The sequence below is a fragment of the Quercus lobata genome, chromosome 7 (genome assembly GCF_001633185.2).
Source record: "Quercus lobata isolate SW786 chromosome 7, ValleyOak3.0 Primary Assembly, whole genome shotgun sequence".
Classification (NCBI taxonomy): domain Eukaryota; kingdom Viridiplantae; phylum Streptophyta; class Magnoliopsida; order Fagales; family Fagaceae; genus Quercus; species Quercus lobata.
Window position 1 is genome coordinate 28,463,243 of NC_044910.1, and position 16,752 is coordinate 28,479,994.

General features: G+C 32.8%; 1 protein-coding gene across 1 annotated transcript; it reads left to right on the plus strand.

Annotated features, from left to right (window-relative positions):
- The first annotated feature begins 3,275 nt into the window (after nucleotides 1-3,275).
- Nucleotides 3,276-10,886, plus strand: LOC115953838 (BEL1-like homeodomain protein 9). The gene is made up of 4 exons (XM_031071646.1): nucleotides 3,276-4,693; nucleotides 9,343-9,707; nucleotides 9,835-9,895; nucleotides 10,013-10,886. Exons 1-4 carry the CDS (start codon nucleotides 3,761-3,763, stop codon nucleotides 10,547-10,549), a joined length of 1,896 nt encoding a protein of 631 aa, XP_030927506.1. The 5' UTR covers nucleotides 3,276-3,760; the 3' UTR covers nucleotides 10,550-10,886.
- Nucleotides 10,887-16,752: the final 5,866 nt, after the last annotated feature.

Below are 16,752 nucleotides of genomic sequence, written 5' to 3' on the forward strand. Positions count from 1 at the left end.
TTAGTTACAGTCACATATTATAAGGAGGGTCATAATTGATTAGATTTATACATGTATGGTCCAATAATGTCATCAACATCGTGATTACTCAAACTACATAGAATATTACAGCATGTTTTGTGTGCTCTGGTCAAGAAATTCTTGGAAAGAGGTGGGGCCTAAGCACATCATCGCATGGTGTTTGGTCATAACTCATAATATATGATTTAAATTTCATTTATTTATAATCTTGTCATAATATATGATGAGGTTAGGATTGGCCTCAGCTTAACATGCAGATACGATGCATATAGTATGTTAATTATTGAGATTCATAATGAGTTAAGGTACTAAAAATCAGTAAATAAAAAAAGCAAGAGTGGACCTAATTCTGATCTACTCAGACTGGTCTAAATAAATTCTAATAAAACTGAAAGTTCAATGTTCTTTGACTGGATATAACTTTCTAAACCTGTAGAAATGACACGTCCTAATACAGATGATGAACAAATCAAGTAATTTTTAATATTTATATATTAAATTTAATTTCATCCCGTACGTCCATAATCCCACCAGAAAGAAAAAAATTGTATACATCCTATATGATGATTAAAATTGAAAGTCCAAGAATTTAAAACTAGAAGGGATGGTAGGGACTACACACTTAAAAAGAAATTACTAAATAATTAGAGGCCTTAATGTTTGTTTGTATACAAATAAGTTAAGTTTGAGTATTTGTTTAAACATGCTCATGAATAACAAGGGTTGATAAAAAATAAGTTGAGCCTAGACTCGTTTATGAGTTTGGTAATAAGTTTGATATGAGTTTGAAAAATAAACTCTTATCTTATTAAGTTTTTAATCAATTGGAAGTTTGGATCACTCATCCAAACTAAATAGACTTCGTAATATGATTAATATTGATATGATGATATACTTGTGTTAGATCTCAAGTTAAAGAGTTTGATATTGAGCTTGAGCTCTTGAGTCTTGATTAGCCAAACTAAACCAAGCTCAAAATTTTGAATTTTTTGACGAGATTAAATTTGAACATTAGCTTGAACATTTTATTTTTGTTGTCAAGTTTAGCTTAAATCGTTCAATACTTGAAAAAAGCTCCATTCTTTTACAATCCTACTGGTTTTGGGCCTTTTGGCCACACCAACCACCCCTAATACTATTTAAAATCAAATGAAAAAAGCTACTCTTGCTTAAGCTTTAATTGAGTATTGAACATATATCTCTCGTTGTACTATCCTTTTACATGCAAAATTGAATCAGTTTGGCCATTCAACTTACTCCCATACTTCTTTTTCCTCTTTGACAACCATTATTATAGTAAAGCTTTGTTACTACTACTTAATTAGGTGGTTACGTGTAATCATAACCACACAGACATGCATAAACTAACTTTAAGAATACTTACCTTTCTTTTTTTTGCTTTAGGATCCCCGCCATACTTTTTTCTCCCTAAAACGGGTACTTTTGAGTATAATATAGTTATTAACTTTTGAGTGCCTATCTATGTGCAGTGTTAAAAGGAGCGTCTCCCTTTTTATTTAAAAACGGCATCCAACTCCTTTTTTTTTTTTTTTTTTTTGGAAATTACAGTGTTCAAATATGAGATGAGTGAAATATGCTCCCTTCCAAAAAAATAGAAAGAGCTCGGTAAATTTTAAAGGAGTAATGTTAGAGATATAAATAATTTTATTAAAAAATTTATAAATTATTGATGTGGTGAGTAATTATTGGTAATTGAAAAAATAATGTTAATGATGAGCCCAAATGAAATCTGTAAAAAGTTGACAACAATACCAATTTTTTAAAATGTTGTAAAATAGTTTGTGTCTGTAACATTACTCATTTTAAAATTAGTAAAGAGTACTTTTAGGACAATTGTAAATAAATTATTTAAAAATATTTTGACAATACTTTCATAAAAATATAAAAAGTCATAAAAAATAATAATTACTTTTCTTCTTTCTCATAAAATTTTTTTAAAATAAGTTTTTTTAAGGCATTCATTAACTTTTTTTTCATTTAAAATTTAAAGTCATCTTCAAGTAAAATCTGAGGATCAATTAGTAATTAACTTATACTCCATCGTATTAGTGTTGGCCCAAATTAATCGGACTCCATTCTAGCTAGATGCTTGTTGTCAATGATAATTTATTAGTACTAATTTTTTTTTTCAATACAATAATAATTAGATGCGTGAGAAGAATCATGAACGTCTCATATATGTTGTTGTATCAACCCGTTTGAATTATTAATGTTTGTATTTATGAACAAGTTGAATTACTCATTACATTTATTAGTATTATTTGAGTTGCAGTTAACTGTGCAATTCATTTAACAGGCAAAGAGTGGTGTAGAATCAATGATTGATTGTGTGGGTATAAATAACAGTGCCCCCCTAATTAATTGAACAGTAGTTTTGGCAGGACAGATTGGTACTTTGCTCTTTTTAAATATTGTTCATTACTTTTGTAATAGTATATAATAGTTTTAGAGATAATAATTAAAGGAACAAAACCTCGTAAAGCGAGAAACAAGAAAGTTTTTTGGCGGATGAGTGTTGAGAAGGGCAAACTCAGCCTTTCATTCATTCATCGCTCTGTTCCCGCGTTCTCACGTGCGTCATCATCTCATCCCCTTAAATAACCCCCCCCCCTCTCTCCTCAACCCCCAAAACAAAAAAAAACAAAAAATCAAAGTACACAGAAAAAACCTATTCATACATCACAAATTTTCAGGATCACATAAAATAAAAATCACAACTTTGACCACCATTGTACATTTTTTTCATAATAAATTGTGAGTGGTATAAAAAAAAAATGTAAAAATGACAAGTATCTTGCTATAATTGGTCATGTATAATAGTTGTGATAAATATCATAATTTTTTATATGGTGTAAGAATTATCCATTAATACACGGTAAAGTTAAAGATACAATATTTTCACCTTAAATTTTAGGCGTCGAAATACAAAAAAAAAAATTATATTATTAATAGATTCAAATAAGAATCAATATTAAATTACCAATGAAAATTACTTTCTCTCATATAGTGGGCAGTATGATGGTAAAGGGTGAGAGAAAGAAAGTATACTCTCAAAATATGCCACAAAAACTCAATTATTACTTAAGTTTTGCTGTGGAAAATATTATAAATATATAAACTCCTGTTGAATGAAAAAGAAAAATACAGAAAACGACAAAGGAAGGAAAATGAAAAAGAAAACAAAACCCCTGTCTGTCAGAAATATCTGAAACACACAAGCACAAGCACAAACATACACACAAGCACAAGCAGAGGCACAAACACAAACACAAGTCAGTTAGTAGTAGTTCCATTATTACCGGAAATAGCCGGTGGTCGTCCGGTTCCCTTCGAAACCCTATGCACTCAAGGCTCAGCCCACTCTGATCCACTCAACTCAACTCAACTCAACCATTGTTGTGTGGAGTGTGTGTGTGTGAGAGTGAGAGTGTGTGTATCTATCTCAATTCTCAATCGAATTGAATGAGCACCACATGCCCCAATCCTTCTCTCAATCAATTCAACGTATCTCTTGCTTAAGTCTCTATCTGCTATACTTTTGCAGCTCAGACTAACATCATCATAGCATCTCATTTCATCACTCCATCTCTTTCAATTTCTCTCTCCTATTTCTATTATTCTCTTCCTCTTTAATATACCCATCTTCTTCTTCTTCTTCTTCACCTTCTTTCTTTCTTTCAGTACTTTCTCTTGGGTCTGTCTTTCTCTCTGTAAATCTATGGCGGAGGGTTTTGAACCCTACCATGTCCCACAACAAAGCAGAAGAGATAAACTCAGAGTCATAGCTCAGAACCACCACCAAGGTGGTGTTGTGGAGCACTCCACCGCCAACCTCCAAGGCTTACTCCCTCTCTACGATCCCTCTCTTCTTTCCTCCGATTTGCTAACGTGCACCACTACCAACACGAACACCCACGAGTTTCACCATCACCACCACCATAACCAGAACCCCCAACTCACTGAACCTGGTTGCAAAGGCAGCGCTGTCAAGGAAGAAAGTGTCAATCTGATGGGGTTTGTAGGTGGAATTATGAACGGTGCTTCTTCTTCTTCCTCGGCTTACTTGGATCCCAACCACTCTTTGCCTCTAAATCCAAACTCTATCCAAGACATGAACAGTAACTCTTTTCTTTTTACCCCTCAAAATCTTCAAAACATGCGAGATTTCGATCAGAGCTATAATAATGGAAGTGAAGTGGTGGTGTTCAAGCCAGAACCACTCTCTCTATCTCTCTCCTCTCACCACCAACCTACTCACCACCAAACCAATCTTCCGCTCGAGCTTAATCTTCAACGATACGGGTCTAGTAGTGGAGCTGGGTATGTGATTCCAGGCATTGTTAATGGCAGTGCCTCGGCCTCAAACGAAGTGTCGCGTAGCTCCGTCCCTCTTGGGCCGTTTACTGGGTACGCTTCAATTCTCAAAGGATCGAGATTTTTGAAGCCTGCACAGCTGTTGCTCGAGGAATTCTGTGAGGTCGCGGGTCCTGGAATTTACGCTGAGAAAGTAACAGCTGATTCAGCTCTCATGGATTCTCCCATGGAGGGTTTGAGTGCAAGTGGAATTTTAGACGATCGAGATCCACTCAGTTGTGAAGATGGGGCCGAGATTCGGAGTAAGAAGTCAAGGCTCATTTCGATGCTCAACGAGGTATATACATATATAAATAATATTTTGCTTCTGTTCTTTAATTTGATGGTGTTTGTTATACTCGCGTTCATTTCATTGATTTGTGTTACTCCTTGAAACGTTTTAAGGTGGCAACACGTAGTTCATATTTAATTGTTTTTAGTTTTCTTTCTTGAATTTTGGCTTATTGATTTGTTTGATGTGATCTTCTTTCTGTGCAAGTTTATCTTCTGGATGGGTCTTTATGAAACCCAAGCTTTGTCACTGTGGAAGCAATTTCTCGAATATTTAAAAAAAGAAAAAAAAAACAATTATATCTTATATGGATTATATTTTTGTGGTGTCGGGTTGGTCATTGGTTTAACCAACGTGCAATTTGTGGTGTTGCATGGATAATAAGTGTCTTATTAATTTGTTATTTATATAGCATCCTCATCTTTTGTTCTTTGTGCATTAGATTCTGTATTAAAGAATAGATGGCCTTGGTGATCGCAAAATCGTCTTTTTGGAAAAGGTGACACAGGAGGGAATATATGCACTAAGATTAGCACTCTAAAGTGTCTGACAACCATAGAATGAGTTCTAGCTAGTTACATTGTCACCGGGTTTAGAGTATAATGTGCATAAAGTGAATGAAGGAATCCGTTTGAAAAGATTTATACTCTCCTATAAAGTGTTTAAATAAAGCATAATGGTATTCCAAACTAATTAAAGAGGATGGAATGAGTAGATGACAAGGTGTTTGCTCTCTTCTTTTGATTGGTCTCGACCCAGTTGGTGAGATTCAGTTGATGACAAGGGGGCTATAAAGCCAAATTAGTGAGAGTTGAAATAGAAAATTAAAAGATATTTTCCTTTGCTGTTGAGCTAAAGTTAGCATTTTTAATCAGTTTAACTGAGTGGGTTTGAGAGAACTGATCCCCTTCCCCCAACATTTGTATATTACTTGTGCAGTATAGTTGCGAGTTTCTATTCCAAGTATGTAGATTGTAATTTATATTAGGTGAGTATATCATGTTGCCAATATTACATCAGTTGGGACAGTGCTCAGTCTTGTCACTCTTGTGTTTATGTGCATGTATAGCTTGATGGCCACATGGTAGAAATATATCTGTCATTATGCATGAGTTTATTCATGTGAAATAGGGTGCTATTATTTTTTTTTTTGCTAGGCATTAGGAATGAGGTATGTGAAAAGTAATCCACTTTTTTTAGAACTAAGCAGAAGTAAGCACTTAAATTTTGCATATGAAGGGAGAAAAATATTAGGGGAGTAAAAAATTTAAATAATGAGGGGAGTTATGGAAGCTATGTATCCTTTATTTAAAGGGTTTTTGGTAAGTGATGAAGTTCACTTTCTTTTTCACATTTAAAAGTGTAAAGGTCTAGTCAAGTTCTTTGAGTTTGGGATTGGGATTTTTGACATAAAAATTAATGCTACATTTTAGCTTTGGTTTCCCATTGATTTAGGAAGGTAAAAATTCTATTATGAAGGCATCTTAAAACAACTTATATTTATGAAAACAACTTATATTTATGAAGAGCAACAAATTGTTTCTACCCTTGTTGGAATTCGCTCTTATAATGGTGTAGTGCATACAGATCATTAACATTTTTCCTTTATAATGAGTTGATATATTTTGAGACGAGAAATTATGAGAGTTTGGAGGGGAATATCAAAACTAGTTTTTCAAGTTGTTTCCAGTGAAAATGCTGGTTCCTTCATATTCAACACTGTGTGTGAGTTGATATTTTTGGAGCAACAAGGCAAAATGTTCAACATTGCAGTGCTTGGTTTTGGAGCCTGGTACAAAAAGCTTGCACCTAATTGAAGTAAAACATACATTTTTCAGATCTTATATATTATAATATATAATAAAAAAGCTAATGCACGCAAAATAGTATTATAATTTACCTATTAGCTAAAATGGAAGCAAATGTACAAAGTTTCTGAGTTGAAATTTTACATTAGTTATTTCAACTTAAAAGTTTTAGTATAGTAAAGTTGAAAACAACTATTGGTGGACAATATGATAGTAATCTAGTCATAGAAAGTTTGAACATAACCTTTTATGTGATTCCCTTGTGCTGTATAAAAATACATAACTGTGATAGTTATGATCAAATGAAGTATATGGTTCAATCAAGATATATAAGCCAAAAACAAAAGACCAAAACTTGCTAGAATAGTAAATGATCTTTGATCATGTCTCTTGATATGTAAACACGAAATTGTTTGTGCAATACAACACCTTAAGTATATTTTTTATATACCAAATCAATGCCCATGACATTTCTTCAAGATCATGTAGTAAATTTTAATGATTCATATAATTTTTTAGCAAAAATAAAAATGTGAGGCAAGGCATGCATTTTGCCTCTTCAAAAAGCACCAGAAAAAAAGTGCCTAGGGGCACTTTCTTAGATGAGCTTCACTTCAGCCAACTAAGAGGTTCAGATCTTGGGGTTTAGAGCTTTTAGTTTTAAGTATACTTTTGACAACACTGCAACCAACACTTAATATCTGCCACTAATTCTTTTGTACCCAATAATTCAGGATTTGGGGTGTAAGAAAATGAAGGTATGGACTAGGATGCATTTTATATATATATAAAATACAATAAAAAAGTGATTGATACCTGAAATTGGTAGAATTAAGATTTGCTTTCCTTAGATAAAATTGGCAATGGTCTATATTGCATGCACCATGTTTCAGTAACAGCTCTGGTAATGATGCATGAGATTGATATTGGAACTTTGGGCTTTAGAATAAACCTTGGGCTATATTACACCTTGTTATAGTAACAGCTCTAGTAGTGGTGCAAATGAGATTGGTGTTGAAACTTTGGGCTTTAAAATAAAGCTTGGGTTCAAATCTTGTCTCCGGAAAAGAGAAGGCAAACAAAAAAAAAAATGAAAAAAAGAAGAAGAAGAAGAAGAATAAGATATCTGTCTCTATACATCTTCTTTCTTATTTATTTATTTATTTTATATTTCAATTTTCCCTTTTCAAATGTCTTAGATATAGTTGAATGGCACAAAACAATTCATGTAGCTGATCCAATCAGCTATGGTTAAGGATAATAAGTTGGTTTGAGGGTGGTTTTACCTTTTCAAAAACTGATTTTGGTACTAACCTCTTTAATTTTTTTATTTTGCATTACCCATTTAGGAATTTGTTTGGGAAGGCATGCATTTTGTGAATTATTTCTAAAAGAGGTGCTTGTTTTGGGCTTTCGTAAGTGAGGTTTGATAGGATGGCAAAGGGTTGGGTTTGATGGATTTTTTTTTCCCAATCTAAACCTTACCATAAGGGGGCGTTTGATTCGCTGTGATGTGCCCTTATTGTGATACATATTATGGTGATGTGATATTAAAGTGTTTGGTTCATTTTTTTTTTCTAATATTACCATAATCTAAGATTACACAATATATCACATCACCTTCCTAAAGAATATAATGTTGTATTCTTGTATTGAGATTACATTAATGTAAGATTACAATAATGTAATATTACGGTGTAATGTAACATCAAGCAAACCAAACACCCCCTTTAAGTGTTTGAGATTTTTTAGATGGGTTTATGGTTGGTCTGGTTTTCCATTATAAACCCTAGGATGGGAAAGGGTTTGGGTTTTACACGTTTGGCACCTAAATTTGGCCCATTTGTTTATTTAAATTACCAAGTTACCCCCATTATTTAATTTATTTACACAAAAACTAGGGTTTTATAATAAATTTAAGTGCACCTATCTCTCCCTTTTAAAATATTTTTGATGTCCAATTTTAAGTTAAAAATCGACCTAATTTGACCCATTTTCTCCGACTCATGGTTAAACAGGCGGTTTTGGGTTTTTTAAATATAAGTAGGATGAGTTTGGGATGAGATTCCTGGAGTTTAATCGAGTTTGATATGTAATATGTTTAGACGGTTTGTGTTTGGAAATTTTTTTCCTTTTTTCCCCCCAAATCTGATCTATTTCCATATCTAATTTGAATAAGCTATTATTAAGAAGGGGGGGGAGTGACGCCTTAAAAAATTGTACTTGATAAGCCCACCTCACCTCCACAATGACAAATAAGAATGCAACATGAGAATGAGCTCTAGTTTACTTACTATTGGAAATGATCCAGGGTGTTACATATTCAATGTTTGACTACAATTCCGGCAATAGTTGAGTAAAATGAGTGCTGTCTTGGGTAGTTTTCTGCTCCATTTGGGCTTCCACATGCCATTAGGAGGGAATCATATTGTAAGATAGCATTGGCAATAGTAATAATGTGTCCCTCCGGTTGGACTATGATCTGGTCCTTTTTGTCCTTTTGGAATATGACCTAGCTATGTTGCAGCTAGTTAAGTTGAATTCTTGCATTATTGAACCTCCTTTATTTTTAAAACATTTTTATTTGTAATTATTGCACTTCATTGTAGTTAAGGGGAATATATGAAATGGGTTCTTTTGGTGCGCACGAATTTCTAAGTAATGAGACTGCAATGAGAACCTATTAGTTCTTAGTGATAATATTGAACTTCAAGGTGGTTGCAACGTTGTAATTTATATATTGTCCTCTAGTTTTTAGAGTTAAGAGAGGAAGAAAGAATGGTTATATGGAGTATTCATTTTATATCTGATTGTTGTGTCATTTTCACTGTTTTCAATCTCCTCTAGGTTTACAGGAGGTACAGACAATACTATCAACAGATGCAGACGGTAGTAACATCATTTGAGTGTGTTGCCGGGCTTGGAAATGCAGCCCCTTATGCCAACTTGGCTATAAAAGCCATGTCTAAGCATTTCAGGTGCTTGAAGAATGCGATTACTGACCAGCTTCAGTTCAACTACAAGGCCCATGCAACCCTTGGGAATGATGAAGCTCCAAGGCTTGGAAACGCTGACAGAGGCCTATATTGCCAGAGACCAGTTCACAGTTCAGGATTTCTTGAGCACCAACCTGTTTGGCGACCCCAAAGGGGGCTTCCTGAACGCGCTGTGACTGTTCTCAGAGCATGGTTGTTTGAACACTTTTTGCATCCGTAAGTAATTTAATTACGTGATTAACACAGAAGAATATATAAATTCCTTAGTGGACTAACTAGACATCTTTTCCTTCTGTTATTTACAAGTATGTTGACTTCCTTTAGTTACTATGTTATGTTACAGTTATCCTACTGATACAGACAAGCTAATGTTGGCGAAACAAACTGGTCTATCGCGAAGCCAGGTGTGCCATTCCTTCATAAATCATAAACCCTAGCGATATTTAAATTTTCAATAATTTCCATGTTGATATTAATGTGAGGTTAATGTTCAATTGATTGTGATACTACTTATGAGCCAGGTTTCGAATTGGTTTATCAATGCAAGAGTAAGGCTTTGGAAGCCAATGGTGGAAGAAATACACACGCTGGAAACACGGCAAGCCCAAAAAGCTTCGCAAAGGGATGAACGAAGTGCCAACAGATCAAGTGATCAGCTAACCTCAGCAAACTCACTTGTATCTGACAACCCATCCACCTCTACCCAGAGGGCTCAAGACACCCCATCAAAACGCACTAGAAATGAACTTCCTGATATACCTGTGGGGAATGAGGAACCGCGGAACTTATCGTACAACAACTTCTTAAGTCATCCTCATCATATGGGTGTTGGTGTGAGCGTTGCAGGTGGAAATAGCGGTGTGTCTTTAACATTGGGTCTTCACCAGAATAATGGGATAGGTATGTCAGAGCCCTTTCCCATAAATGCAGTTCAACGATTCGGTCTCGGCCTTGAGACAAACGGTGAGGGTTATGTTATAGGGGGTTTTGAATCACATAATCGGCATTTTGAGAGGGATGTCATGGGAGGGCAACTTTTGCATGATTTTGTGGGTTGAATTGAAGATGTTCAGTTTGACTGGGTAGCTGGGAATTATTTAATTTAATATTATACTGACAATTTCTCAGTTAGAATGTGCCTTTTATCAACTCCCAGAATCCAAGCTGACAAGATTAGCCAAATGGGTTTGCCCTTTATGTTGTAGGAGGTATGTTACGTCATTGCGTTGTACACAATCTCTCTTAAAAACCCACGACTTAAATTATTGGTGAAAAATTCTTGTGTAAATCTATATGATAAGAATTGATATCAAGGCATTAGGTCAATCAAGTCTGGGTTAGACTAGCCTTATATTGTGCTTTGTGGTATGAATGGAATCACAGCTTAAAAAGTTTCATCATCGGCCGGGACAAACTAGGGTTTCCTTAACAGTAGTTGGAGCCTAATAAAACATGTTCCTAATCTTCATTTCCGGAAATTTCAGCTTTGGTGGATATAGCTTTTCAAAGTGTTTCTTCTGCAGCGTGACCTTGCATCTCATTGCCTAGGTCATGTTTAGTATGAATTTTTTTGTATGCTGTGTATCAATTCTCTTTTCTCATCTAGTGTTTGGTCGCTTCAGGCATTGATTGATAAGCGTGGTAACAGTACCATACTATTACTTTAATTTGTACGTATGTTGTACACATCTCTAATCTACATAGTGAATCAGCAGTCAATCGACGACGCTGCTTGTTTATTTCTTAAAATACCATCTTACACCCATGTGTAGGGATGACAATCAGGAGACAGGTTCGACGGGTTACAGACCGATACATCTTGATCCTAAAAGGATGGGTTTGAGATTTAGGTATTGGAACTCGTATTCTACTCTATTTTCTAAGTTAATTACAGAAATATACCAAAACCTAATAATATCTATTAAAATACTAGATTTTCGATATAACCCGTATCACCTATCTTTTCTTTTTCTTTTTTAAAATTTTTTTTTTATCTTATCCTATTATAAAATTTCATACAATATAACCAAAAAAAGAAGTTAATTTTGTTTATACGAATTGAATAACTAATGTAGCTCAATTTATAGTATGATTTAATGTATGTATTGTAATGATTTGCTAATGCTTGGATGTTGTTAGGTGATCAATAGATTTAGGGTTGGCAAACCTTGGAAAATTGAAAGTTTTCTCAAGTCACTAATGTATTTTCAAGTAATAAAAGGGTTCCTGGATTTTCGACAATTTCTGCCTTCTGGATTGATCAAAAATGGAGTTGAGAGTTGTCGGATTGATCGATAAAAAATCATGGATTTTGCCAGATCAATCATATTACGTCGTCTGTTTCAGTCCTATTATGTGCTCTACTTGTTGGACTATAAAACAAATTAAGGATGGTCAAAACAAGGGATAAAGAGTACTTTTGTTGTTTAAACAAGTCCAACCGATTGATGATCAATGTTAAAGTCCTGGTACTACCACATACTACCTGTTATGAAGAGAACATTCAAGAGGTTCTTGGAGTTGGTTGAAGGTTCCAGCAGTGAATATGGATGTGTTATCCGTAAAGGCATCCATATATTGAAGAGTTTAAAGGTTTTGAATTAGCTGAAGGTTTTCACTGTAAGTTCATTTATGAGTAGAATCTAGGCATGCAATTTTATAATAGATTGTTAAACTTTTATTAATATAGTGGATTGTCTTGTTAGAGAAGGTTTCCCCGTCATCATATCACCTCTCATCGTATTGATTATGTGCAATTGGTGACACCATATTTGATATGCAAAATATATATGCTTTAATTGTTAACATTTATTTATTTATTTTTAGAATACTAAGTATTTTTAACACACACACACAAGGAGCACACAAGGAGAGGGAAGAAAGTTTTTTATAGAATGGGACTAAAATACTAAAATAAGTTGGCAATCCGCTGCATAATCAACAACTAGGGTCCAAATAACCCAACAGATGTAGTTGAGTAGTATTTTAGAATTTAACATTGAGTAATACAAAGTTCTTCTAAAAAAAAAAAAAAAAGAGTAATGCAAAGTTTAACTCCATTCAAGCATGATAAAATAACAAGCAGTTTTGAGATAAGATTGGATATATATATATATATATATATATATATATTTATAGTGGGATGAGTCGAGAAAAGTTTAAAACATTTACATTTGATTCTTTAAAAGTTAAACTAGATTATAGTAAGAAATCATCTTTAGCGCTTCAAATTCTATTATTCATTGTTTTGGTCTTTGATGAGAGTATTATAACGTTTTTCATTGGTCTCTCTCTCTCAATTTTGAGATAAGCATGGGTTTTTTAAATATAAGTGGAATGGGTTGGGAAAAATTCTTAGAGCATTTATGTTTTGACTCTCAAAGGTCAAAATAGAGGGTTCAATTGTAGCATGAAATCACACTTAAAACACCTAAATTCCTATATGTAGCTTATCATTGTTCAAGTTTTAAAAGAGCAACGTAGCGTTTTTCATTTGTTGGTATTCATTTTTTATTCGAACTCTTTATTTATCTCTCTAAAAACTTCTCTATCCTCACATGTTGCCCTCTCTCGAAGACATTGAAGGATCTCTTCTAGTAGTTAAGTGGCAATATATAGATGTTTCAAAATTTGAATTTTACCCCCTAAAGTTTGGAAGTGTTTTGATTTTATATCTCCAAATTTTAAAACTTTATGGTGTAAAATCTAAATACTACCAAACTTTATGCTATGTTTGAAAGTTTGGAGGGAGATGAGAGTAAATGAGAGTAGAGGGGAGGAGAGTAATGGGAAGAAGAATAGAGGAGAATGGTTATTATCTACTTTGTTTGAAAGTTTTTAAAATTAAGGGAGAATGGAAAAAAAATTAGCATTTTCATAGTTTGTAATTTTGTTAATATGATAATGGTAAATTTGGTAATTCATTTGGTCAAGCATTTCTATGCTTTACTCTTCTTCCAAATCTCTTCAATTTGGGGAAATTAAAAATGAGAGGTTAAAAGTAATTAAAACCCCTCCAAATCCCTCCCTCTCATCTCTTAAAAAACATTCAAATAAGGTAATTTAACTTACTCTCCTTCCCTCTACTCTACTCCTCTCTACTTCCCCTCCATCCAAACTAGTTATTAAGGAGTAAAATCTAAATACTCCTAAAATTTAGGGGTAAAGGGAAAAAAAAATAAAAAAGGAGAAGAATTTATTAAGAATATTTTATTAGGGTATATAAGAAAATAAAGAGTGCGATGTAGGATATAATTGAAAAGTTGGTAACTAGCTAAAAATAGAAATGTGAGTTCTTTGAATTTTGTAAACCTATGTCAAGGCTCTCAAACTCAAATTAGCTTTGATTTGAAATGAGTTTCAGGTACATTTTTTCTAGGGTATAGTTCACTTTTCGGCCTCCAAATTTGGGGCATGCATGATTTTGGTCCTTCAATTTTGTATTTCTCTATTTTAGACATTTTAACTTTTGAAAGCGGAAAATTTAGTCATGTCACAGACTGTCCATCCAAACTATGGGACATCAACGTTAGCTAACCATTAGTTAGATTAGCAAAACTGGATGGAAAGTTGATGGCATGACTAACTTGTTATATTTTTCAAATTTGAAGGATTAAAATAAAGCACTTAAAATATTTGAGAGACTAAGCGTGCGTTTGGATTGCATTGGAGATGAAAAAAATTTGCGTTTTGCTGAAAAAATGGTGGGTCCCATGGTATTGTTCATGCATTTTTTGGTACTATTTATGAGCCCCACTGTACTATTTCAACTAATTTTTACTTTTATCTATAGTATTTTTAATAATAAGTTTTCAGTTTCAGTAAAATAAGCAGTATCCAAACACAATTTAAATTCACATGTCCTAAATTTGAGGAGCAAAAAATGCAATTTATCTTATTTTAAATGTAGGGTAAATTGCAAATTATACTTCTAAAGTTCGAGGGTGTTTGGATTTTATACTCTGAAGTTTCAGAATTTGGATTTTACCTCCTAAAGTTTGTGGATATTTAGATTTTACACCCTAACATTTCAAAATTTAAATTTTATTCCCTAAATTTTAGAAGTATTTAGATTTTACTTTCTAAAGTTTAGAGGTGCTTGGAATTTACACCCTAAAGTTTCAAAATTTAGGGGTGCAAAATCCAAACCCTACCAAACTTTTGGGGATAAAATTCAAATTCCAAAATGTTAAGAGTGTAAAATTCAAATACCTCCAAACTTTAAGGGGTAAAATCCAAATTCTGAAATTTCATGGTGTAAAATCCAAACACTCCTAAACTTTAGGGGTGTAATTTACAATTTACCCTTAAGGGTGTGTTTGGATACCGCTTATTTTGCTGAAATTAAAAAATTATTGTTGAAAGTACTGTAGATGAAGGTAAAAGTTAGTTGAAATAGTATAGTGGGGTCCATGAATAGTATCAAAAAGTGCAGTGAGGCCCATGAATAGTAGCAAAAATAAGCTAAATAGTGAAATAATTATCATTTTTCATCCACTCCCAAACGCACACTAAATGTATGTTATAGTATGAGAAGGCATCTAGAACTATTCCTTTACCGGACCAGTTGCAATCCTTGGTTATCATAGGTGTTGCATATTTATGAATTTGGTTCCAATAGATTGTGGCATTTATGCAGGGTAACAAAATATGAATAATCTTTAGTAGTGTGTTTAGATTAACTTCGGGATTTGGATTTGTTACAAACTAAGTTGCAGCAACTCCTGCAAAAATGCACACGTGTCAAAGCCTCAGATAGACACCTGTCCATGCTTATATTTAAATGAAACTTCCATGTCAAGATTGAATTTTCACCAAATGACTACTTGACATGTGTGCATTTTGCAGGAATTGCTGCAACTTGGTTTGCAGGAAACCCTTGCCCTTAAATTTGTGCTTGTTTTATTTCAGTTATTTACTAGTACGTATTATGATGGTAATAATAACGAATGGCAGCAAATGTTTCGGTCCTTCATAAACATTACCTTACTATGATCTATTCTCTTCATGACTTTGCTGATGAAATGCTCTTACAATGAAAGGTTCATGCACTACACCAAAATAAGTCTATTATATCAAGTATTAATATAACTAAATTAGTATAATAGTATTAGACATAATATCACATCTACAAATTAAAAGTCGCGTCAATAATAACTTAAAAGTGATAAATTATTACATTAATAATAATTAGTTGTAATAACATATAATTTTTAGTTGCAATAGGGGCAATAATACTAAATTGCATTAAGAAATTTTTTTGCAATAATTTAAATTGAAGAAATCATTGTAATAACTTGATACCAATTATTTTGCAATCTATTTCAATAGAAATTTCAAAGTAACAGCTTATTGCAACAAATATATCATTGCAATAACTAAATATCAATTATTTTATAATCTATTGCAAAGACAAACATGAAACTACACCGAATATATTTTTACAATAATCTAATACCAATTATTTTATCATCTATTGTAATGAAAAATATGAAACAATTATCTATTACAATGAAGATGTTGTTGCAATAACTTGACCCAAATTATTTTCAATCTATTGCAATAATATTTGTGAAATAATAGCTTATTACTACAAGATATTTGAGGTAGTAAATTGTTTATTGCAACAGTAAATATATTATTATATCAAAATTGTCATTAAAATATTTAAAGTTTATTGCAACAAAATTTTTTGTTGCACAAACCTATCAATGTCGACTCTAGGAATTTTCCCAGGGTATTCCTAAATTTTTTATTTTAGTTGAAAGATCCAAAGCCATCATCAAGGAGATGAATCTTGGGTACGTGGTTTTTTTATCAAATATTTGTCTATAATTCTAGCAAAAGAATAAATAATAAATTATAAGTTCATTTGAAATATTAATAAAATTATGAATTATTATTGTTTAGTTGTTTCATTAATTTGTTTGTCTTTTATAAACTATAATTTGTTATATTGTTGTTTCATTAATTATAAAATTATTAATTATTATTTAGCCTAACATAATTTAATTTGTTTATCTTTTATAATACATTGATTAATTAAATTATTAATTATTGTTTATTAGTTGTTTTCTTTAATTAATTATTGATTAATTAAATTATTGTTTATTAGTTGCACCATGTGCATTTACTTCCCCCAATTCAAATTCCTCACTCGGCCCTATGTGCCCATCCACCCCTCACCCCACTCAACAGACAATAAGACAAACCCCATCACAAGAGTCAGCTGTCAATCAAAAAATTTCACAATCACAAATCA

Bases quoted from the DNA above. Each gene is read 5' to 3' on its own strand.
- LOC115953838 (XM_031071646.1), top strand. From the start codon at position 3,761: ATGGCGGAGGGTTTTGAACCCTACCATGTCCCACAACAAAGCAGAAGA. The intron at 4,694-9,342 runs GTATATACATAT...AATCTCCTCTAG, and splicing joins TCATTTCGATGCTCAACGAG to GTTTACAGGAGGTACAGACA. The intron at 9,896-10,012 runs GTGTGCCATTCC...CTTATGAGCCAG, and splicing joins CTGGTCTATCGCGAAGCCAG to GTTTCGAATTGGTTTATCAA.